Source organism: Stegostoma tigrinum, chromosome 26 (assembly GCF_030684315.1).
Source record: "Stegostoma tigrinum isolate sSteTig4 chromosome 26, sSteTig4.hap1, whole genome shotgun sequence".
In the NCBI taxonomy this organism is placed as follows: Eukaryota; Metazoa; Chordata; class Chondrichthyes; order Orectolobiformes; family Stegostomatidae; genus Stegostoma; species Stegostoma tigrinum.
In genome coordinates, this window is record NC_081379.1 from 24,083,687 (window position 1) to 24,109,730 (window position 26,044).

Below are 26,044 nucleotides of genomic sequence, written 5' to 3' on the forward strand. Positions count from 1 at the left end.
GATGGTCCAGGATCATCACACATCACTTTCACTAGCCAGGGATGTATATTTTAACTAAGATAAAAACAAAGGTAGCACTAGCTGTCAAAATCAAAGACCGAGTAAGGGCTCCAGATGGCCCACATGCTTGCACTTAAAAGTGGACCAATAATGGCCTTTTTGATATTGATCTAGGAGAGCGCTTAGTGCTGCTTGGATTAATATACATGTTTGTTCTCATCCTGATAGTTCATACCAAGGTGAGAACACACCTTGCATTAGAGCTGAGCACTACACATGACAAACAACCAAGTGGACACTTTAAATCTTTTAAAAAAGATTTAAAACTGGCTGAACGTAAACATAAATTCTGCACTTGCAGCTACATGTGAGATTTAAATGTGCATCTGGAAGCTGCTTTCGCTTTCATTTGTTTTACATTATGGTCTATGACATCACTCTGCCACAAGTCATGTTGCAGGTATGCCTCTGGATCTATGTCTGTGGAACATCTGGAATTTGCTGGCTGCTTTCAAGTGTGGAGGTATGGATGGTTGCAATTTGTTTCCAATTGCTTCTGTTACTGAGACAATGGATGCAGGTGGTAGCAGTGTAGCCCATAATTTTTCTTTGCCCTACTGGGTTTTCTGAGTTCCATGCATGACAGGGTCTTCCAGAAGAAATCTTGCAGCAGCATAACAATCAACATGCGCATAGAGCTTAAAGGGAACATGAGCAGTGTATGAAGGACTAAGACTGAGATTGGCTGTCAGAGGCTCTGCAATCAATCAACTATTTCCAATCTACACGTCAGAGACCACTTGGCTAGATTTGAGTTGGTCAAGTTATATGTTGGTAATTTACAGTTTTGGTTGCCTGCAGATTGAATTGAATTTTTGGAATGAATAGTAGTTTAAGTTAAATACAGAAGTCTTGGGCAGTGTTTTCCGTTAACCCAAGTACACCAGACAGGGAAATTGGTGGCTTTGAGTAATTTGGTTAAATCTTTAACTTTTATGGTGACCTCAAGGAGTAATACGGCTTAAGTATCATGGCTCTTTCCATAACTGCGTCATTACAAATGTCAAAATCAAACTCCGAGTAAGGGCCCACATACTTGCACTTAAAACTGGACCAAGGGTGGCCTTTTTGATACTGATCTATGAGGGCAGACAGTACTACTAGGATAAGTATGCATGTTTGTTCCTATCCTAACAGTTCATACCATAAACAATATGGACAAATTCAAACTAGCTTTGGGCATTAGCTAAAGTTTAAATCAGAAAAAAAAACTCAGGAGGTTCTCACAAAGCTATAAACCCTTAAAAACCCCTTACTTGCTATTTTTTTCCCCTTCCCCTTAATTAAACAGTAAGCCCACCATAAGGAATGTGAGGAAGGTAAAGAATAGAAAGAAAAATATTGAGAAATTATGCAGATCAAATTTAACACCATACATTTTACATATTTTGATTATTGTATTATTATGGTGGAGGTCCCTGGTTTCAATAAGAAACACTGAGCACTTACTCAAAAATTATCATTTAACGAGCAGTATACATAGTTACAGTAATTTATAGATTTTCCACACAAAAATAATTCTGTAATTACAGTACCTGAACGAATGTAATCTGGAAGTGTTGTTGTATTGGTACCGTGTTATTTTCAATGGCTCCAAGAATGAATGCAGCAGAGGCATTCACAATTTTTCCTTTATCATTATATACAATGACATAATTCACCTGCCAAAATAAATGAAAATCACCGCATGACAGAAATTCATATAAGCTTCCTATTATTTATTTCAGCAGTCAAAAAAGCAAGATATAATACACTTTACACAACTTCAAAGTAGTGATAAGATTAAAACTGTTAAATGATAATTCAGGAAGGAGAGGCATTAATGCGAGGGCAGCCTAGGAAGGTAAGCTTCTTCTTTAAAAACTTACCTCGTGAATAGGCAGAACACATGCTGAGCAGGATCGGATACAGGATGGCTGAGTAACTGAGGTAATATATTTGGGCGCTTGCTTTACCCAAAACACTACTCAAGTAGTGTCTCCCAACCATCCTCCTCCTCTAACCAAAAATAAATTCTGAGTGCCGATTTGGTAAGTTACTAGTTTATTTATTCCAATAGTCTGTTTTTGGGAATTCAGAACAGTGGGAATGGATGTTAGGGCAGTTGCATGCTCCTCCTGTAGAATGTGGGAGGGAAGGGTCACCACTAGTGTCCCTGCTGACTTCATCTGCAGGAAGTGCACCCAACTCCAACTCCTTGGAAACCGCATTAGGGAACTGGAGCTGGAGCTGAATGACCTTCGGATCATTCCGGAGGCTGAGGGGGTGATTGAGAGGAGTTACAGGGAGGTAGTCACACCTCAGGTACAGGATAAAGGCAGATGGGTTACAGTCAGGGGATGGAAAGGGAACAGGCAGACAGTGCAGGGATCCCCTGTGGCCGTTCTCCTCAATAACAAGTATACCGTTTTGGATACTGTTGAGGGGGTCCGACTAACCAGGGGTAAGCCATGGGGTACAGGTCTCTGGCACAGAGTCTGTCCCTGTTGCTCAGAAGGGAAGGAGGAAGAGGAGGAGAGCAGTAGTCATTGGGGACTCCATAGTTAGGGGGACAGATAGGAGATTCTGTGGGAATGAGAGAGACTCGCGGTTGGTGTGTTGCCTCCCAGGTACCAAGATTCATGATGTCTCAGATCTTGTTTTTGGGATCCTTAAGGGGGAGCAGCCCCAAGTTGTGGTCCACATAGGCACCAACGACATAGGTAGGGAAAAGGGATGTGGATGTAAGGCAGAAATTCAAGGAGCTAGGGTGGAAGCTTACAGCTAGAACAAACAGAGTTGTTATCTCTGGTTTGTTATCCATGCCAGGTGCTAGCGAGGCGAGGAGTAGGGACAGAGAACAGTTGACTACAGGGATGGTGCAGGAGGGAGGGATTCAGATACCTGGATAATTGGGGCTCATTCTGGAATAGGTGGGACCTCTAAAAACAGGATGGTCTACACCTGAGCCAGAGGGGTACTAATATCCTGGGGGGGGAAGTTTGCTAATGCTGTTCGGGAGGGTTTAAACTAATTCAGCAGGGGAATGGGAACCTGAATTGTAGCTCCAGTGTACAGGAGGTTGAGAGTAGTGAGATCATGAATAAGGTTTCAAGATCGCAGGAGTGTACCGGCAGGCAGGAAGGTGTGAAGTGTGTCTACTTAAACACCAGGAGCATTCGGAATAAGGTGGGTGAACTTGCAACATGGGTTGGTATCTGGGACTTCGATATTGTGGCCACTTCGGAGACATGGATTGAGCACGGACAGGAATGGTTTTTGCAGGTTCCGGGATTTAGATGTTTCAGTAAGATCAGGGAAAGTGGTAAAAGAGGGGGAGGTGTGGCATTGTTAGTCAAGGACAGTATTACGGTGGTACAAAGGATGTTTGATGAGGACTGGTCTACTGAGGTAGTATAGGCTGAGGTTAGAAACATGAAAGAAAGGTCACCCTGTTGGGAGTTTTCTATAGGCCTCCGAAAAGTTCCAGAGATGTAGGGGAAAGGATAGCAAAAATGATTCTGGATAGGAGCGAAAGTAACAAGGTAGTTGTTATGGGGGCTTTAACTTTCCAAATATTGACTGGAAACGTTATAGTTCGAGTACTTTTGATGGGTTAGTTTTTGTCCAATGTGCGCAGGAGGGTTTCCTGACACGGTATGTGGACAGGCCAACAAGAGGCGAGGCCACATTGGATTTGGTACTGGGTAATGAAACAGGCTAGGTGTTAGATTTGGGGGTAGGTGAGCACTTTGGTGATCGTGACCACAATTCAGTTATGTTTACTTTAGCGATGGAAAGTGATAGGTATATACCACAGGGCAAGAGCTCTTGCCGGGGGAAAGGCAATTATGAGGCGGTTAGGCAAGACTTAGGATGCAAAGGATGAGGAAGGAAACTGCAGGGGCTGGGCACAAACTGAAATGTGGAGCTTGTTCAAGGAACGGCTACAGCGTGTCCTTGATAAGTATGTACCTGTCAGGCAGGGAGGATGTGGTCAAGTGAGGGAACCGTGGTTTACTAAAGAAGTTGAATCTCTTGTCAAGAGGAAGAAGGAGGCTTATGTAAAGATGAGGCGTGAAGGCTCAGTTAGGGTGCTTGAGAGTTACAACTTAGCCAGGAAGGACCTAAAAAGAGAGCTAAGAAGAGCCAGGAAGGGACATGAGAAGTCTTTGACAGGTAGGATCAAGGAAAACCCTAAAGCTTTCTATAGGTATGACAGGAATAAAAGAATGGCTAGAGTAAGATCAGGGCCAGTCAAAGACAGTAGTGGGAAGTTGTGCGTGGAGTCCGAAGAGATAGGAGAGGCGCCAAACGAATATTTTTCGTTAGTATTCACACAGGAAAAAGACGATGTTGTTGAGCAAAATACTGAGATGCTGGCTATTAGACTACACAGGATTGAGGTTCATAAGGAGGAGGCATTAGCAATTCTGGAAAGTGTGAAAATAAGTAAGTCCCCTGGGCCAGATGGGATCTATCCTAGAATTCTCTGGAAAGCTAGGGAGGAGATTGCAGAGCTTTTAGCTTTGATCTTTATGTCGTCAGTGTCTACCGGAATAGTGCCAGAAGACTGGAGGATAGCAAATGTTGTCCCCTTGTTCAAGAAGGGGAGTAGAGAGAACCCTGGTAATTATAGACCAGTGAGCCTTATTTCAGTTGTGGGTAAAGTGTTGGAAAGGATTATAAGACATAGGATTCATAATCATCTTGAAAGGAATAATTTGATTAGGGATGGTCAACACGGTTTTGTGAAGGGTAGGTCGTGCCTCACAAACCTTACTGAGTTCTTTGAGAAGGTGACTAAACAGGTGGATGAGGGTAAAGTGGTTGATGTGGGGTATATGGATTTCAGTAAAGTGTTTGATGAGGTTCCCCACGCTAGGCCATTGCAGAAAATTCGGAGGCATGGGATTGAGGGTGGTTTGGAGGTTTCGATCAGAAATTGGCTGGCTGGGAGAAGACAGAGGGCGGTGGTTGATGAGAAATGTTCATCCTGGAGTTCAGTTGCTAGTGGTGTACCGCAAGGATCTGTTTTGGGGCCACTGCTGTTTGTCATTTTTATAAATGACCTGGATGAGGGCGTAGAATGATGGGTTAGTAAATTTGCAGATGAGACTAAAGTCAGTGGAATTGTAGATAGTGCGGAAGAATGTTACAGGTTACAGAGGGACATAGATAAGCTGCAGAGATGGGTTGAGAGGTGGCAAATGGAGTTTAGTGCGGGAAAGTGTGAGGTGATTCACTTTGGAAGGCGCAACAGGAATACAGAGTACTGGGATAATGGTAAGATTCTTGGTAGTGTAGACGAGCAAAGGGATCTTGGGGTCCATGTACATAGATGCCTGAAAGTCGCCACCCAGGTTGATAGGGTTGTTAAGCAAGTGTACGGTGTGTTAGGTTTTAGTGGTAGATGGATTGAGTTTCAAAGCCATAAGGTCATGTTGCAGCTGTACAAAACCCTGGTGCGGTCGCGTACAGTTCTGGTTGCCGCCTTATAGGAAGGATGTGGAAGCACTGGAAACGGTGCAGATGAGATTTAGCAGGATGTTGCCTGGTATGGAGGAAAGGTCTTATGAGGAAAGGCTGAGAGACTTGAGGCTGTTTTCGTTAGAAGGAGGTTAGGAGGTGACTTCATAGAGACATACAAGATGATCAGAGAATTAGATAGGGTGGACAGCGAGAGCCTTCTTTCTCGGATGGTGATGGCTAGCACAAGGGGACATAGGTTTAAATTGAGAGGTGATAGATATAGGACAGATGGCAGAGGTAGATTCTTTACTCAGAGAGTAGTAAGGGCGTGGAATGCCTTGCCTGCAACAACAGTAGACTCGACAACTTTAAGGGCATTTAGATGGTCACTGGATAAACATATGGATGATAATGAGATAGGGTAGATTAGATGGGCTTCAGATTGGTTTCACAGGTCGGCGCAACATCGAGGGCTGAAGGGCCTGTACTGCGCTGTAATGTTCTATGTTCTATAAGCAAATCAGTATTAACCAACTTACCTCTAACACCACATTTCTGCAGATATCATTATGTAAACCAGGCAACCAATTATTAGCAGCATGATCACTTGGATGTGTTAGCGTTCCATTTAGAGATCTCACATTAATAGAGGTAAGTAGTAAATGTATCTAGAATAAAGGAAAATGAATTAATAGATGCATTTATCCACGGTTAATAAAGAACACAAAATAAAATACCTTTTACAGCAAAATATACTTGTATCTACTTAGACTTGTGAAAACATTGAAATTGAAATGTTATAGTGTCTAAAAATGTAAGTCATAATTGAATTAATTCTTTAACATGTACATTTTAAACTCTTGAAAATCGTGACAGAATTTGAACTGTTCCAAAGTTTATTTACTTTATTTACTTTGCATGTGGTAATTTATTGAAAATCTGCCTTTTTCATTTCAGCCTTTTGTTTTATACAGTCATAAACCTGTTAGAACTTTTTTCTGAAGGAGGGTCCAGGCCCGAAACTTCAGCCTTCCTGCTCCTCTGATGCTGCTTGGCCTGCCATGCTCATCCAGCTCTACACCTTGTTATCTCGGAACTTTGATCAAAAGCTTATTGCATTTAGCATGACAATGATAAAAGCAGAGTACTTACTGACTTTCTTTCAGTGAACAGTAACAAATGGCACTCCTGGTGTGCTGATCACCAAAGAAAAACCTCCAATAGATTCAATATCATTGCCATTTTAGGGGTCATGCCACTACGCTTAAGCAGCAAGGCTTATATGAAAAGAAATTCTACTGATTTGCACTTCCCCTACCCTTCCAAATCCTACCACATCCAAGTAGTTGCTGAAATACAATAATTTACTGAAACAACCGTTCTATTTCTGTATTGATTCAGAATTAATTCTTATCCAATTGTTACTGACAATTACAAATACCGCTAGCTGACTACTGAATGGCCCCATAAACACAGAAACAAGATGGGAAGCATCTAGACTTTGGTCAAGGGAAAAGGATTGGAAACTTTATCTTGGGTGAGCAAATGGTGCAATTTCTAACAGAACAGCTTCTCAGGACACCTGAGAGTGAGTTATGCTGCGTCCGTACAGGAACAAATCAAACGATATAAATAGTTGTCTTAACATTTTGTGCACTTGAACAGAGAAACTCTATTTTTTATAGACTGTGTTAGCGACAGCTCAGGTCAGCTGTAACATTTATGGTAACAATGTTTTTAAGAAGCCCTTGAAAAAGTACAATGAAGATTTTTCAAGGATCATATCAGAACTACAAGAGAACAACAGTTAGGAAAGGCTGAGCGGACTGGGGATATTTTCTCCTGAAAAGAGAACTCAAATACATGACAGGAACAATAATGAATGGATTTGGTAGAGAAGATATTTCCATTTGTGGAGAAATTCTAAATAAAGGGTTGTAAAGATAGTCGCTAATAATGCAGGAGAGATTTGTGTGGTTCAAGGTAGAATTTCCTCTAACATAGTGGCTGAGGCAAAAAGTATCAATACATTTAAAGGAAAGTTAGATTAGTATACAAGAGAGAAAGGAATAAAAGGATATGTCAATAAAGTGAGATGCATTAAGATGGAAGAAGTTCACATGTCAAACATAGACTAGTTGAGTAAAATTGGCTGAACTGTGAAGTTCAATGTAATTCAATGTGGCTGATTACACTTGAATTCTTTTAAAAGAATAGTTATGATCAATTCACTTCAGTGGACTCAAGGATTCTGACAGTATTTCACTATCAATCAATGATGCTTGATGAAAGGAAGCCACTTAATCCCCACAGTAATTGCTATCCACTTAAGACTTCTATAAAGAGCACCTGTGAAGATACTTTGGGTTTCTTTCCCAGGAAATATCAAGACTGATTTGGTGAGAATGACCAGGAGCTAACAAACCACAACGTCAAGGTTCAACTTAAGTCCTCTGACTAAAGGAGCACATGGTGGGTGAAAAGAAATCCTTGCTAGCTATGAATTGCAGGGAGTCTTCAGCACTGTCAAGACCATTGGGGAGGGGGGTGGGATGCAAGCCCCAGGGGAGGCAATGACCTAGTGGTATTATCATTGAACTGTTAATCCAGAGACCCAGGTAATGTTCTGGGGACCTGGGTTCAAATCCCGCTGGCTGGTGGAGTTGGAATTCAGTAACTATCTGGAATCAAGAGTCGAATGATGAGCATGAATCCATTATCAATTGTCAGAAAAACCCAACTGGTTCATTAATGTTCTTTAGGGAAGGAAACTGCCATCCTTACCTGGTCTGGCCTACATGTGACTCCAGACCCACAACAATGTGGTTGACTCATAGTTGCCCTCAGGGCAATTAGGGATGGGCAATAAATGCTGGTCCAGCCAGTGACACCTTCATCCTGTGAATGAACAAAGGAAAAGAAAGCACCCAAGGACCCATTCCTACTGAGAGCTAAGAACATGGTGGCATATAAAGGCAGAGAAACAGCACTCATTGGTAAAGGCATTTTGAGGGTTTCTTCTTTTTAGACTCTGTTGTCAATGTGAGTGCCCTTGACCAAATTCCACAGCATGCTACACCACTATCTCAACACAATCTCACCCTGATGTGAGTTTGTAAGGGCCATCTGACAACTGAAAACTGATAAGACTATGGGCTCCAGGCTCAATGGGTTCATTCATCTTATGGCAAACAGAATTTCTGCAGAAATGCTAAATTATGGCAGAGAAGCACTCTTGGCAAGAAAACATGGATTTACTGCTCTCTTCTGGAAGTAAGAGAGGTACTTCTGAGATGCCTTTATTGTGACCATTTCAAAAAAAATACTTACAGCACTGTCTGAGCTTGCATTGGGGCTCTGAAAAATATTGTATTTGAACATATTAGTTTCTAGAGTTTTAAAGGGAAAGTTTTGATAAACTATTACTTTATTAATAAAAACATAAATATTTAAAACAGCAGATTTGAAACTCTAATGTGGCAACTCCCTATAAATATAACCTTAGTTTTTAATCAAAGTAAGCATCAACTACCCCAAGCAACATAAAAATGACACAATTCAAAAAGATTATATTAGATTTGATTCGATTCGATTCCCTACAGTGTGGAAACAGGCCCTTTGGCCCAACGAGTCCACACCCAGATGGGATGCCTTGGAGCATCCCATCCAGACCCATCCCCTTATAACCCACACATCCCTGAACACTACGGGCAATTTAGCATGGCCAATCCACCTAACCTGCACACCTTCGGACTGTGGGAGGAAACCGGAGCACCCGGAGAAAACCCATGCAGACATGGGGAGAATGTGCAAACTCTGCACAGACAGTTACCCGAGGCTGGAATTGAACCTGGGTCCCTGGTGCTGTGAGGCTGCAGGGCTAACCACTGAGCCACCGTGCCACCCCAAAATAGAAATAGAAATTAAAATAGAAATAAATTGGTCATAATACAACCCACTTAATCAGTTGTTAATTATACATTTTTCATAATGCTAGACTTATTAAGTTAACAAATCCAGAAGTCTAATGCCCTGGCTTCAATTTGAGTTATAACATTACATTTGATGTTAATGAAGAATTAAACATTTATTTTGCACATTTTGACTTAGAGCTATCACTCAAATATTTTTCATGATATATAGCATTTATAAAACAAACAAAACTGTGGCAAACTTACTGGCAAAATACGAAAATTGAGATAGTGTTGTATGCTTAATGCTCTAAAGTTGCTGCAGTTTGCTGCTATGTCAAATCTTCTGCTGCAATGTGTTGCCTGATTTACTAAAAAGCCTACATAGAAACAAGAGTCAAAGATTATTAAGATATAAACTTTACATAAATTCAAAACTAAATTTTATGTCCTTCATTATTTGATTCTGGATCATTAATAAACTAATATGGATTCTCAGTAACAATGTAAACTTCAATGGGCTTTTCTGAGGTAAAAATAACGTTCAGCTTTCAGTGTTCATTGTTACTGGAGTATAAAGTGAACAGCAACTAATGGCAACTGCAACTGCGCATTTAAACACGAAAATCATAACATTTTCTGAGAAGCTCCATTGTTAAAAAGAGGGCACTGCTTTGAAATGACTTGCTAATTGTATCAGTTTTGTTACAAATCCTCAGAGAAAATCTGTGGGTAAAGGACAGAAGATCCTCTTCATCATCACTGACCACAAATTACAGTCCAATGATCAACAAATCACCCCACATATTTTTTAACTGAATGTAGCTCTAAGTATGAAACTCTTGTTACCCTGCCCTAGTAAAATTAGTTGAGCACATCTTACCTGCTGGGTTATTGTCAGTGCATTCAGATGTTGCCAGTGGTGCAGGAAGTCTCAGAAAATCATCAACTGCTTTAACAGGAACCCCGTACTAAGTTGTAAATAAAAGGTAGCAAGTGGATCAGTACTAATAAAAGTTTTTACCTTCACTGTTTGGAGATATTCAGACAATATGTATGTCAGAATATCAAAGAAATCTAATACTTTGTTCTTATTTAAATTGAGAAATGAGATTTGACATTGAAAGTGTTGATTAACTATTGATAAATGCCTCCAAGAGTCTTAGCCCTTCACCATTGTTGCAACCTTCCTTACATCTTAACAATGACGTCCACATGGACTCTACTAATGGTAAGAAAATCTTCAATTATGTACGTCTGACAAATTTAGGAACCAGACCTTAATAGCTTTTATCTAGCTAGGTCTCTCTACATTTTCGGGAGACTTTTTAAAACTTACATTTTCAATTACATTCTATAAATTAACTTAATTGCTGAATCAATCTATAATTCTAAATTCTAAATAAGAGCCACTTAGGCCTAGTGAATGAGGAAACGCACCCTAACATTGACGTAGAATCTTTACAAGAGCAAAAAAAGCAAAATAAAAAGAACTTATTCAACCATGAAATGATCTATTGACTGACTAGCTAACTAATCAGCTGACTTTAAAAAAAAAGTGTTTTCATAAAAGGCAAGTTACCATTTAAAGTTAATTAAGTTTCCATCAGGCTTAAAAAGGGGCATACAAGTTCCATGACAGCAGCCTTAAACTAACAAACTAACAAATTAATGAACTACTTAGCAAGCACAGTGGCTCAGTGATTAGCACCCTTGGGTATGTGGAGTACAGTTTGCACATTCTCCCTGTATCTGCACAGGTTTCCTCCGGATACTCCGGTTTTAGTCCATGGTCCAAAGATGTGCTGGGTAGGTGGACTGGCCGTATTAAGTTGCCCATAGTGTCCAGGGATGTTTAGGTTAGGTGGGTTAGATGTGGGGAAATGGAGGAGCAGGGCAATGAGTCAGGATAGGATGCTCTTTGGAGGGGCAATGTGGACTAATTGGGCCGAATGTATTTGAGGTATGTAATTTTTGCCAGTTTTTCAAGAGTGCCATTTCATAAGGCGCTGGTCAAAACAAAGCTTACTGTACATGTGTTTGATTTATTACTTTCACTGTATCTCAGTACACATGACAAGTATTGTTTTGCGTGCTATACAGGCAAAACATACCTTACGTAAGTACATCAGGGTAATAGAACAGAATGCAGAATATATGCTGCAAAGAAGATGCAGGGAAAGTTCAACTTTAATGTACAAGGGATCCATTCCAAAGTCTGATAACAGTGGGGAAGAAGATTTTCTTGAATCTGTTGGTATATATTTTCAAACTTTTGTATCTTCTCCCCAACAGAAGAAGGTGGAAGACAGTATACCTGCGTTGATTACTTTGGCTGCTTTCCCAAGGCAGTGGGAAATATAGATACAGTCAGTGGATGGAAAGCTGGTTTGCACTGAGCTGTGTTCACAACTCTCTAATTTCTTGCGGTTTTGGGCAACCATTCCGAACTTTTGTCTCTTTTAAAAGGGGCAGTAAATCTGCCTCCATCATATTCTCAGGCAGATCCCGAACAATTGCAGAGTTTTTGAAAAAATGTTGTCTTTGACTTGGTTTACAAACACCATACGTGTCTTCCCTCTGGTTCTCAGCTACCCACTGGTTGTCTCTGTCTACTTTAAGAAACTCATGATTTTGAGCATTGTTACCCAATCTCCTTTCACTCGGCTTGCTCTTCTCAAAGCAGAACTAGTTTCTCCTTTTATTCATTCATGACATGTGGATGCAACTGGCAAGACAAACATTTATCAATCATACCCTATTGCCTTTGTGAAAATGGTGGTGAGCTACTTTCTTGAACAGCTGCAATTCAAGTTTTGAAGGTACTCCAACAGACTTTTTGGATAGAAACCTCCAGGATTTTTTCCCATCTTCTGGGTTCTTTATTTATTTAAATAATAGTGGCGTCAGAACCCATTATTAAAATTTTCATCAAAATCAAAATGAGTTAACAAACAAATGAGGTCAGGAATTTTAAGGAATCAATTAAAAAAACACTGGCTATTTGATGCAGACATTTTACAATCTCTTAATGTAGAACTCAGAAATTGCAGACTACTGTGTGAACATTTCCATGGCATTTATGATTACTACCTGATAGCCTCTTGCCGTTGAGTTGGATCTACTTGTAGTTGGTGGGTTTGGTGTACTAAAGGAAGAACCACCAAATTGTTTCATTAATCTGCCAAAATTATGAGTGGTTGGCACTTCTGGGGCAAAAAAAGATGATCCTGCTCTGTCTAATGATTAAAAAAAGACAAAAGAACAGAAAAAAAACAATTAGAATAAATGATTGGAAACAAACAGCTATTTATCAAAATATGTGCATATTGGAAAGAAACTTTCTGCAGTGGTCTAATTAAAATGCTAACATGTATTGTTCATTTACAAAAACAAACTAGCACTTAGGTGTGATCCTTTGGTTTTCATTTGATCCTGGGATTGCAAGTTATATATTTTGTGGTATCGATATTTTTAGATAACATTGACATTGAAAAATACATCAAAATTTCAATTTGGTCCAGTCTTATCTTGCAAACTGATAGCTTGCATTATGTAACTTCATTCATCGTATTTGATCAATTAATAGGAAATGTACAGAGAAATGCATGAATGAATAAAAAGAAATCCAATGCAGTGTCTAAATGAATAAATGCAACATCCGGTGAAATACTTATTCAGAGAGATTAATATGGAAGTACCAATTTCTATATTAGGCTTGTGCGTACTTCACTTATTTCAGCCAGAATACTCATTAAAGGAGGCATGACTTTTGGCTTTTTTGAATTTTGTTTCTCAAAGCCCTGATTGTAAGGAATTTTAGCCCCAATTGCATTTGAAGACAATTTGTGATTGTCAAATGAGAACACGGCTGAATAATATACCATTGGTTATTGTCCATGCTGACATGAGAAAACCAAATGGCTAAAGGACAGGTATATTAGCAGCATGGATGCTTTAATAACATACATGGCTGCTTCATCAATGGAATTACATTCCAGCAGAAATCACAGCTTCAGAAGAGGCTAATCAGAAGATGTAAGCATGTTACAATTGGTACAGAAATTGAAATTTGCAAATTGTTAAAGAATTATTTCTCTTCAATTACTTAGATTAAAAAAGAGCCTCAAATAAAACTGTATAAATGATAAATTCTAGCAATGTCTCACTTCAAGAAATGAGAAAATTTAGAAATGAGGAATTTTAGAAATCCATAGCAAGCCAAAGATAAGACTGAAGTATTTGCAATAATTCTCAGCCAGAAGTGCCAAGTGAATGATCCATCTCAGCCTCTTCCAGAGGAATGCACACCACAAACTTAATCGCCAGCCAGGGTAATTCATTCCATGTGTCATCAAGAAAAGGCTGAAGGTACCAGATACTACAGAGGCTACATTCCCTCGTTACAGTTTGGCAACAGTATTGCAGACTTGGGCTCCAAAACCGACTGCACTCAAACGATGCTGTTTTAGTACAGCTCAACACTAGCATGTATCTGACAATGAAGAACATTGCCCATGTATTTCCTGTGCCATAAAGGGGCAAATCCAACCCAGACATGGTCAGCCCACCAGTCTGCTCTCAATCAACAGTAAAGCAATAGAAAGGATCATCATAGATAACAAGGTGTAGAGCTGGATGAACACGGCAGGCCAAGCTGCATCTTAGCAGCAGGAAAGCTGACGATTCGAACCGTCAATTGTGTTATCAAGCAGCACCTGCTCAGCAAGAACGTCCTCAGTGATTTCAATTTGGGTTCAGTTTTCCTGACCTCATTACAATCGTGGTTCAAACATGGACATAACAGCTGAATGTGGTGTTTACTTTCTCGCCGAGCTGGTAAGGGCCTGGTCAAGTCCATCCTTAAATATCGTGGGAGACGAGGGAAGAAATTTTAGAGCCCCTTGCAGAGATTTTTGCTTCATCTTTAGCCACTGGTGAAGTTTTAGAAGACTGGAAGATAACTAATGTTCCATTTTTTAAGAAAGGTAGCAAAGACAAGCCAGGCAACTACAGGCCAGTGAGCCTTACATCAGTGGTATTACAGAGGATGCTGAGGGACAGGATCAACCAACATTCGGATAGTCAAGGTCTGATTAGAGACAATCAGCATGGATTTGTCTGCGGTAAGTCATGTCTGACAAATCTTTTAGAGTTTTTCAAAGAGGTAACCAGGAGGATGGATGAGGGTAGGACAGAGGATGTTGTCTATTTGTAATTTAGTAAAGCCTCTGACAAGGTTCTGCACAGCAGGCGAATCATGAAAGTTAGGTTGCATGGGATCCAGGGAGTGCTTGCTAACTGGATTCAAAATTAGCTCGATGGTAGGAAGCTGAGGGTGATAGTTGAAGATTGTTTTTCAGACTTGTGGCCCGTGACTAGTGGTGTGCAACAGGGGTCAAAGCTGGGGCCTTTGTTACTTGTTTTTTACATAAATGAGCTGGATGTGAATGTACAAGGCGTGGTTAGTAAATTTGCAGATGATACAAAGTCAGGAGATATCATTGATAGTGAAGGTTATCAAAAATTACACAGGGATCTGATCAGATGGGCAAGTGGGCTAAGGATTGGCAAATGCAATTCAGTACAGATAAACGTGAAGTGTTGCACTTTGGAAGTCAAACCAATGTCAGATTTACACAGTAAATGGTAAGGTTCTGAGGAGTGCTGTGGAACAGAGGGACCTAGGAGTACCAGTACACATTTGTTGAAACCAGCGTCACAGGTGGACAGGACGGTGAAGAAGGATTTAGCATGCTGGCCTTTGTCGGTCAAGGCATTGAGTATAGGAGTTGGGATTTTGTGTTACAGTTGTATAAGTAATTGGTGCAGCCGTACTTGGAGTATCGAGTACAGTTTTGGTCAACCTGTTACAGGAATGACATAGTTAAACTGGAAAGTTGTGCAAAGAAGGTTGTGAAGATGTTGCCAGGTCTAGTAGGCCTGAGTTATAGAGAGAGGTTGGCCAGGATAGGACTTAATTCCTTGGAACATAGGAGAATGAGGAGTGACCTTTGATGAGGGGCATAGATAAGATGAATGCATATAGTCCTTTTCCCAGGGACGGGGAATTGAAAACTAGAGGTCATAGGTTTAAGGTGAAAGGGGATAGTCTTAAGAAGGACCTGAGGGGAAACTTTGTAAACAGTGGTGCGTTTATGGAATGGGCTGCCAGATAAAGTGGTTGAGGCAGCGACAATAGCAGCATCTAAAAAACATTTGGATGGGTACCTGCATGAGTAGGGTTTAGAAGAATAGGGACCAAATGTAGGCAATTGGAACTCGCTGAGTGGGCACCACAGTCAACATAGACCAGTTTGGGCCAAAGAGCTAGTTTCCATACTGTATTACTCTATGACTCTATTCCAGTGCAGCCAGGAAGTCAGCTTTATTAGCATCTCTATAATTTTAGTTCAGTCTGCATACCAGGTTGGCTTTTTTGGTGAGAGTGAGTGGCTGGTCAGATAGGTTCCTTAGCCAAATGTCTGCCCTGTCATTACTATGGATAAGGTTAGTCAGTTTTTTTTCCTGTAGGGCCTGTCTTTTCTTGATCTTGGTTTTCTGTTGTTTCATGGTAATGGCTCATTCTAGTGTTGCACTCCATTCTTGGCTAGTCAAGTTTGAATACAAAGTTTTTGGCACACAATTTCCTGCTCACATTTGTGAAGGCATTGGTAATCATTTCCTGTAGCATTATGTGGCCATTTTGTGCAGCTGTTTTCTGTGCTTGTGGGTTGTTTAGTGGCAGCTTGTATTTTACACTGTTTGGCAGTACCTGTTTTCTGTTGCATTCATGTCGGAAGTAAAGTTGCTTGTGAGTGGCACTCAGTCAGATGGCATTCGTCTCCCATCGTCAGGCTAGTTTGAGCATGTTGCGCAACCAAGAAAGAACACCACCCCTTCACCAGAGGCGGACTGATGCTGTCACCTAGTAAGGTGATGAAATGTCTGCGAACAAACGTACCAGCTCACAAAGCAAGTCAACAAGCACATCAACAACCTGAGCTACAAATCTTCTCAAAAATCTTGAATAATAGCTGAATTGCAGATCAGAATTGAGAGTGACTTCCTGTGGTGTGAGTGTCACATCCAGGACCCCTAGCAAAATTAGGATCAAAAGGAATCAGAAGAAACTCTTCACAGGTTGGAATTACACCTAGATAAGAAGAATGTGGTTCTGCTTGTTGGAGATCAGTCAACTCAGCTCCAGGCCATCCTTTAAGGAATTCCTCAAGGTTATGGCCTCAACCCATCCATTTTCAGCCACTTCATCAATGACCTACACTATATCACAGGGTTAGAAGAGGAGATAGTTCCACAAGTTATAGCTCCATTCACAACTCCTCAGATATTGAAGCAGTCCATGTCCAAATGCAGCAAGACGTGGACAATAACCATGCAACAATTGGCAAGTAACATTTAATTACACAATGTCATTGCAATGACCATCTCAAATGCCATCACATCCACAAACATTCATTCCTTCCACTACCAACACACAGTAGCAGAGTGTAGCATCAACAAGATACAATGTAGAAATTCACCAAGGCTTGTTAGACACCTTTCAAACTCACAACCACTGCAATCCAGAAGGACCAGGGCTGCAGATATAGGGGAACACCTGCAAGTTCATCACCTTCCCCTCCAAGCTACTGACCATGCTGATTCAGAAATAATCTTTCTTCATGGTTGCTGGAATCCTAGAACTCATTACTTAACTGCACTGTCTTTCTACACCAAATGGTCAGCAGCAATTCAAGAATGCAGTTCGCCACCACTTTCTCAAGGGCATCCAGGGATTGGCAAGCCAGGGAGCCCATATTCTCCAAACGATATTTTTTTAAAGACGTATGAACAATGCTTCTGTGTAAGTCAAGAGCATGATTGGGTATATTTTATTGCCACACAAGCAATTCAAATATTAATTAAAAACAGAAAGAATATATTATGTGGTTACATGCATATCTAATAATTATTATAGTTTCATTTTTAATTTAAATACAGTGTTACAATGCAAATAAAATATAACATTTAAAGAAAATAGATGATATGTGCTCCTATATTTCACTTACAATTGTTCGTCTTAATGCAAAAGATGCTGGGGTTGATCAAGGATACAGATTTATTCCAATTCAAAGTATACATTGCTGCCTCTTGATTGCAAAGCTTACGATCATCCCTGCATGGAGTTCAAGAAATATTCATACATTGAAAGATTATAAGCTTCTGTTTTAATTTTCTAAGGAACAAATGGAAAACAAAAAAAATGTAACAATTCCATTTATAGGTGTTGACAAAAAAAGTAACAGTGAGAAAACTTCAAAATCATGTTAGAAAGTACAACAATTAATAGACGACCAGCTCACCAAAAATCCAGGCTGAAAACAAAGTGCTGGAAATCACTGGTCAGGCAGCATTCATGGAGAGACAGTAAGCTAAGTTTTCGAGTCTTGATGACTATTCATCAGAGCTGATGTGAAGCGTGGAAGGGGCAGCATTTGTGCAATGGTGGGAGGTGGGGGCGGAGTGCAGGAGGAGTAAGGGTGTTGATAGTGCAGATTAAGTGATCTGAATGTGAGAATGGCAGAACAATGGTGTGTCTAACTGCCAAACTGGAAAGAACACAGTCCCAGTAGAGTGGAGGGAGGGGAGAAAGGACGTGGTGACAGAGAATGTATCAAGTAAAGCTAAAATAAAGGGAAGGAAATGGGAACGGTTTCACAATCTGAAGTTGTTGAACTCAATATTAAGTCCAGAAGTCAAAATGTTCCAGTTTAAGCTGTAAATCACTGGAGAAGCGCAACATGCCGAGGACAAACTCGTGGGCATATGAGCAGGATGCTGTGTTAAAATGACTGCTTATAGGAAGGTTGGGGTAATGCTTGTGCACAGACCAGAGGTGTTCTGCAATGTGGACACCCTATCTGCGTTTGGCTTCTCAATGTAGAGTAGGTTACACTGGGTGCAGCAAATACAATACACCAGATTGGAGGAGGTACAGTGAAATGCTGCTTTACCTACAAAGACTGCTTACACCCTTGGATGGTGAGCAAAGAGGACGTGAAAGGGCAGGTGTTGCACCTTTTGTGGTTAAGTGGGAAGGTGCTGTGGGAAGGGAGGTTGGTGTTGGTGGTCTGGGGTGTATTGGAGGGAACAATCCCTGCAAAATTGAGATGGGGGAGTGAGGGGAAGATGTGTTTGGTGGGGAAGATGTATTTGGTGGTGGTGTCCTCCTGAAGTTGTCTGAAATGTTAGTTTTCTTGATAAAGACAGATTAAAACTAATTATTTCATATTTTTGGTATTTCACTGAAACTGTCATGTATTCCCTGCGGATCTATCCACACCCTGATTTTTCTTTTTTCAGTTGTGTGCCGAAAATGTACATTTTCCTTTTATCTTCCTAGACAATCCAGTTTTACAGGATTTTTTTGTTACATTTGAAAAAAAATCTTTTTTAAAAATCATCTAGTATTCTCTTTGGTCATTTTCTCCTTTTCCAGCCAAGGGTGTGTATGTCCTCAATTTTGCCCCTCTACCTTACTCTTTTTTGTGAAGGCAATAGAGCGCATGCAGGAACAGTTCACAACAATGAGATAAAGAAATTTCAGTTACAGTAACAGTTGGAGAAGATGGGACTGTTCTCCTTGAGAAGATAAGAAACAGTTAGTATTTCAATCAAATCTGTTTCTATGTTCAACATACAATCATAATAATTAGGATCAGGCATATGCCATTTGATCCTTCTGGTCCATATTAGCTGATCTAAATTGTGACATCAACTCTACATTCCTGCCAACCGCTAACCACTGACTCCCTTATTAGTCAAGAATTTATCTACCTCTTCCCTTAAAAATATTCAATGATCCTGCCTCCGCTATTTTCTGAGGAACAGGGTCCCAAAGACATTCAATCATCAAACCCAAAGAAGAAAAAAAATCTTCTTCAAATCAGTTTTGTATCAGAGGTCCATGACTTTTAAACTATGTACTCTAGTTGTTCTCATCTTTCCCATAAAGGGAAACTATCCTTTCGACATTCATCCTGGTATGTCCCCTCAGGATTCTATATGTCTCAATAAGAATACCTCGCAGTCTTCAAAACTTGAATGCATACAGGCACAGCCTGTTCAACCTTTCCTTTTAAGATAATCTCACTTTCCAGTTATCAGTAGAATGAACATTACCTGAACTGCCTCTAACATATTTACATCCAAAACCATACACAGTACTCCACATCATCAAATTATAAGAAAATGACCCTATTTTTATATCCTATTCCTCTTTAAATAGACAAGATTTCATTTGTCTTCCTAATCACTTGCTGTACCTGTTTACAAACTTTGGGATTCATTATTCAGAATAAAAAACCCTCAATTTTGCAGAGTTCTGTAATTTCTCTCCAGTTAAATAATACTGGCTTTCCCATGCATTTTTGTTCACTCATGAGACATGGGTATTGCTGACAGCGCCAGGCATTTATAGCCCATCCCTCATTGCCTTTGAATGTGGTAGTAAGTTTGAACCACTGTAGTCCATATGGTCTAGATAAATTTACAATGTTGTTATGGAGAGAACTTTAGGAATTTGATTTAGTAGTAGTGAAGGAATGGTGATATATCTGTGGCTTGAAGGGAACCTTGAAGGTGGTGGTGTTCCCATTTATCTGCTGCCCTTGTCATTTTAGTTAGAAATATTGTGGGTTTGGAAGGTGCTGTCTAAGAACCTGAGGGGAATTTCTGCAATGCATCTTGTGGCTGCGACTGAACATTGGTGGTGGATGACTGAATGTTGTGGTCGTGGTGCCAATCATGTCAGCTGCTTTGTCCTGGATGGTGTCAATCTTTTTGTGTGTGTTTGGAGTTGCACTGATCCAGGAAAGTGGCAAGTATGGCATCACACTCCTCACGTATCCATTGTTGATATGGATATAACTCACGGAAGTATTCCTAGCCTCTGACCTGCTCTTGTAGCCGCTGCATTTATATGGCGGGCCCAGTCCAGTTCTGATCAATGGTAACCTTCAGGATGTTGACAGTAGGGTACTTAGTAATGACAACACCATTAAATATCAACCGGCAGTGGTTAGGCTGTCTTATCAGAGAAGATCATTGCCTGCATTTATATGGCGTGATAGCATTGTGGGTCAACCCATAGCAGGAGGACTGCAGCGGTTCAAGGAGGCAGCTCATCACCATCTTCTCAAGGGCAACTAGGGATGGGCAAGTAATGCTGGCCAGCTAGCAACGCCCACATCCACAAATGAATAGGGAAAAAGATATTTGCCACTTGCCAGCTGAAGCCTGGATGTTGTCCAGATCTTGTCGCATTTCGACATGATTTGTGTCAGCATCTCAGGAGTCGCAAATGGTGCCAAACATTTCGCAATCATTAGCAAACATCCACATTTCGGACTTGATGATAGATGGAAGGTAATTGATCAAGCAGCTAAATATGATTGGGCCTGGGACACTACCCTAAGGAATACCTACTGAGAAGTCTTGAAGCTGAGATGAATGACCTCCAACAACCACAACCATCTTTCTATGGGCTAGGCATGGCTACAACCACAGGAGAGTTTTCCCTCTGATTCCAAATGCCAAAGTAGACAAATTCACATTTTCTACCTTACATTCCATCTTTGTTACCCATTCAAAATTGAGGGGTCTGTACAATAGATAGTAGATATGGTGGAAGGACTGAGAATCAGAGAACATAGATTTAAGGTAATTGGAAAAATAAGTAATGACGGCATAAGGAAAAAGGTTTTCCTATATTAAATGATTGAGATCAGGAATACATTAGCTCAGAATCAGCTTAAAGGAAAGTAAATTGAGGCTTTCAAAAGAAAACTGGATCATTATCTGAAAAACAAAATTGTTGGACAATGGGGAAAAGGCTGGGCAGAAATGCTAAGTAAATTGCTCCTTCCAAGGGCCCATGAAGACAAGAATGGATGAATGGGGGTAAGGGGGATTGGTGAAGCCACGTAGCAATTTGAAAACAAGGAAAATTTTAAGGTAAGTTAAAATTAAGGAAAACATTTCTTAACCAGATCCGGTGTAGGTCAGAAATCACAGGTAATGGACAAACAGGATGCTGTATGAACTAGGGAACAAGTAGGGTTTTTGCTGACTTCAAGTTTTCAGAAGGTCGAACATAGGAGACCAGCTGGAAATGAATTGGAATATCTCAAATCCAGAGGTAACAAAGGCATGAATTAGGGTTTCAGCAGAGACGCTGAGGTAGGAATGGAGTTTTTTCATTAACTCATGGGATGTAGTTGTCACTGGCTGGGCCAGCATTTATTTCCCCCTCCCTAGATACCCTTGAGAAGGTGGTGGTGAGCTGCCTTCTTGAACTGTTGCAGTCCATGTGCTATAGGAGACCTACAACAACATTAGGAACAGAATTCCAGGATTCTGACCCAGCAATACTGAAAGAATGGGGAATTGTTTTCAAGTCAGGACGGTGAGTGACTCAGAGGGACTTTTCATGTATGTTATGAGTGACAGGAAGAAAAATGAAGATTACTGGTATGAAAAGGAGAGGTTCTGAGGTACATTAAATGGAGAGGAGCAGGAAAGACATAGATATTTGAAAATGAGAGTGAATACTTAAGGAATGATACACAGGCACTATGGTTGGTGGTCTTTGTCAGTTTATAGCAGGTAACAATATACCGGAAATCAAACGTTATTAAAAAAAAAATCAACAAACTATTAAAAAGAATTATAGTTACAATTTAAGAAAATCTGAATTTACTGGATCGAAGTAAATGCGCAATCATATCAAATCAATTAATGTTTTAGCACTGCATAAATTAATCCATTTCTCAGTTTAACTTACGTGACAATCTTAATATCACAGGTTGTAAAAGTAACTCGATCAGATTTTCTACAGTCTGGATCACAGCAGCAATTTATATCACACTGTTCCACCAGTAAGTTGCAAACACACAAGGAGTGAACTGAAAGGGCAAAAATGTACCAAAGTGATCATAAAACTAAAAAAAAGAGATACATTTCCAATTTATCAATTCTGGTGAAATTAGTGATGGATATATTGACTGATCAATAAAAATTGCATATCATACAACGCAGAGCTCCCTCAGTAATACATTGAAAAGTCAGCCAAAATACATACTCACATTCCTGAGGTCATCATGAGTGTATGATCTCGTTATGAGAGACACAAACCCTATCATGTAACATTTCCTTAATATTTACTTAATATTAAATTTGAAAGCGTTCAGAAAAGATTTACAAGGATATTAGAGACAACAAGGTGTAGAGCTGGATGAACACAGCTGGCCAAGCAGCATCAGAGGAGCAGGAAGGCTGACGTTTTGGGCCTAGACCCATCATCAGAAATATTGCCAGGGTTTGCAGATTTGAGTTATAGAGAGAGAGGTTAAATTGCCTGGGGCTATTTTCCCTTGGGTGTCGGAGGTGGAGGAGTGACCTTATAGAGGTTTATAAAATCATGAGGAGCATGGATAAGATAAATAACCGAGGTCTTTTTCCCAGGGTAGGGGAGTCCAAAACTAGAGGGCATAGATTTAAGGTTAGAAGGGAAAGATTTAAAAAGGGACCTAATGGACCTCTGTGGTCAGAAAGCCTCTGTGGTCAGCTCCTGCAATGTAATACTTCTGTCTAATTTGTTTACATGACGATCCTTTTAACAACATCTTATTTCTGTAAAGTAATGCAACCACTTTTTTATTCCTTTTTTCATATCTAAGATTGGTGCCTAGGTACTTGTGCCTCAGACGGTGCCATTTGAGGTGACAATGTAAAACCTTTCACTGTATGACTGTACTTGAGTACACATGACAATAAATATTCTAAATTCTTTTTCATGTAGCAAGTGGTGCGCATGGTATGAGCTGCCAGAGGGAGTGGTAGATGCTGATAAAATTACAATATTTAAAAGGCATCGGAATGGATACATGAATAGGAAGGGTTTAGACAGATATGGGCCAACTGCTGGCAAATGCGACTAGATTTATTTAAAATATCAGGTTGGCATGGATAAATTGAACTGAAGGGCATGTCTCCATGCTGTACAACACCCTGACTCTATTGATTAATTAATTCAAAACTTACATTGACATGAAAATTACTGACACTGATTCTGGGAAGGATAGGCATGTGGTTCAGAATAAAACCCAGAGCACTGATTTCATTCCTGCTCTGGCTGACAAGTGATGACATTTCTAAACCAGGTGGTACATAAACTTGGGTCTTTTGGGCCATTTACTTTTATAGATAGCTTCTGAATCAACTTTCCCAGATATGTTACTGCACAGGTTTGGAGCAGTTGGGACTTGAACCTGGTCTCCTGGTCTAGAAGTAGGAACACTACCACAATTCTACAAGAAAAACACCCTCCTCACAACTACATTCCAGGTAAAGTAGACGTAGCATCTGTCTCCCTGCTCTGCCCATGAAAGCAGGTAATAACAGCTACCAATCACCGAGGAAATTATCAAAAATTAGCTAGGGGACGATCACTCATGGAAAGTATGGACTAATTATAGAACTGAATCCTTGTCCAAGGTTAATATTTTTGATTTTGGGAACACAAGTTCTGTTCCTTCTGCTTTATTCTGCCGTTTTTAAGTGGCGGGGGGAAAATCGCGTTTAAACAGAGCCAAGCATACAGGGACATAAACCTACCGTTTATTTGAAGGTCTGGCAGTGTACCTACTCGCGGCAGATCCTCACTTTGAGTTACTGTCGATGAAGCTGTTGTTAAATCTGTCCACTGATCCACGAAGCTCGTGGTATTACCAGAGTTAGAATTCAACGGATGTGAAGTACTCACAATTTCAGTCAGATTATTGTCGGCAAGCAAATTGCCCTCAATAACGCTGTTTAATAAGAGTCTCATAACAATCCATACAACAACGGTCAGCTCCATCGCCGTGGGCAACCAATAACCATCAGTATCCGCTTCCTGTCGGCTGATTGGCGCAATCTGCGGCAAAATTTATGAGAAGTAAATCACTGGGCGACACCGTCAGTTATGTGTATTAAAAAAGAGGAAAAATAATTTTAAGATGCAGCATGAAGTTTGAGCTTGCGTGACGTCACCACATCTGACGTCAATCGTGGTTTAAAACGCTCGTGACGTAGGCACGGCGGTGACGCTCGTCCTTTGGGATTGGGGTTCGGAGCGTTGGATGACGCAGTGGCCAATCCCAATGACGCGCGTGCGCGGGTTCGTCACGAGAGCCGTGAATTGGAAGTGGAATGCCGTAACGTTCAGATGAGTAGTTGGTGTGACTGCAGTCGAAAGTGTTACGTTCTGCGTAAGGAAGATGGCGATTCTCGGGCTGCAGTTTGACGGAGCCGGCCGCGTCCACCTGAAGAACAGACTTTAAGTGACGAAAGTGTATATGTCTTGGAGAACAGAGCAAAAAAGTAGGATCGAATCGAGAACGTGAAGCTGCGTGTTTGTGTGCGTTGCCGTTGCGAGAGTGAGCGGAGTGTGTCCGCAGTCTCTGCCTCTCTACCCCTGCCCTTCTGGGCTTCAAGGTGCCGCTCAGGACCCTCAGGGGTGCAGGGATGTTTTCTGTTTTGTCCTATGGAAGACTGGTGGCCAGAGCAGTATTAGGAGGACTCTCCCAGACGGATTCTCGGGATTATAGCCTGGTTACAGCCAGTTGCGGCTTTGGGAAGGACGTCAGGAAAGGGATATTAAAGAAGGGAATGTGTTATGGAGATGATGCGTGTTTCATTGCCCGGCACAGGAGCGCTGATGTTTTGGGTAAGTGGGTGACTTTATTTTTAGTAAATAAGCAGCAATGTTTTAAAACAAAACACGAACGAATAGTTTGAGGCAAGCGTGCTATTGTGGCGTACCAAAGGCCCTGCTCAGTTTCGACAAGAATGGAAAGACAAAATTCCACCGGCGTAAAACGCTGTTTTGTTGGATGAGAAATATCATAATGTGTTAAAGCGTTGTTTTAGTTCCGAAACTCACCGACGTTAGTCCGCAGTCGGTGCATATTGAATAAGTCATGTTTTTAATTTTATGGTAACGTATGAAATTAACTTTTTAGTTTCTTTCCACCCTCCGTTCGTTAAAAATAAGTCGAAAGTTTAACTTTCTAAATGCGAGCAAACGTTTCCCGGATTATGCGTACACGTGGGTCGGTTTGTTTTGATGAGCCGTAAAAATTATGACGGGGAAAGTATCGAAGATTCTTTTCGTCTTTGTTGCAAACTAATTAAATTTCCACGGTTGAATGAAACACGAAATATTAATATTGCAACTGTACTTCAACAATATAATGTGACTTTGAACAAGCTTCTACGTTTGGACCGGCGGACTGAGGCTGACTTCCGCATTGGAAAGCCGCAGGAAATGTGAAATCGACTACATGTTGCAATTTATGTAACTTTGAGATTGTTTACTTCGAAGCATTAGAAACAGTGAAGTGACTGATTTTAATTATAATTTTACTAAAACACAAATCAAGTTAATGGTAAACATGTAGAGTATACATGCGCAATGAAAATCTACGCAAATAGAACGAGTGTCTTTTTAGAATTGCGAGTGTATCCTAAGGACCGCAGTGTTTCAAAGGCAATTGGGGATGAGCAAGAAACGCTGA

General features: G+C 40.6%; 2 protein-coding genes across 5 annotated transcripts in view; one reads left to right on the forward strand and one right to left on the reverse strand.

The window, feature by feature from the left end:
* Positions 1-26,044, reverse strand: part of tctn1 (tectonic family member 1) — a 100,183-nt gene that overhangs the window by 20,456 nt on the left and 53,683 nt on the right. Inside the window, exons 3-12 of one of the 3 annotated variants that reach the window (XM_059655029.1) lie at positions 24,102-24,402; positions 22,270-22,390; positions 17,495-17,601; positions 12,516-12,661; positions 10,306-10,393; positions 9,690-9,802; positions 8,842-8,868; positions 8,296-8,409; positions 6,051-6,179; positions 1,596-1,721 (exon numbers count right to left, since the gene is read on the reverse strand). In XM_059655029.1, coding sequence (XP_059511012.1) covers positions 1,596-1,721; positions 6,051-6,179; positions 8,296-8,409; positions 8,842-8,868; positions 9,690-9,802; positions 10,306-10,393; positions 12,516-12,661; positions 17,495-17,601; positions 22,270-22,390; positions 24,102-24,345 — 1,215 coding nt within the window. In that variant the 5' untranslated portion in view covers positions 24,346-24,402. Of the gene's footprint in view, positions 1-1,595; positions 1,722-6,050; positions 6,180-8,295; positions 8,410-8,841; positions 8,869-9,689; positions 9,803-10,305; positions 10,394-12,515; positions 12,662-17,494; positions 17,602-22,269; positions 22,391-24,101; positions 24,403-26,044 lie in introns of those variants that run through there. The other 2 variants (XM_059655030.1, XM_059655031.1) reach the window with 2 other exon arrangements.
* LOC125463902 (protein phosphatase PTC7 homolog) overlaps positions 24,672-26,044 on the forward strand; it is a 31,281-nt gene continuing 29,908 nt past the window's right edge. For both annotated transcript variants that reach the window (XM_048555662.2, XM_048555661.2), the window contains exon 1: positions 24,672-25,194. In XM_048555662.2, coding sequence (XP_048411619.1) covers positions 24,993-25,194 — 202 coding nt within the window. In that variant the 5' untranslated portion in view covers positions 24,672-24,992. The remainder of the gene's footprint in view (positions 25,195-26,044) is intronic.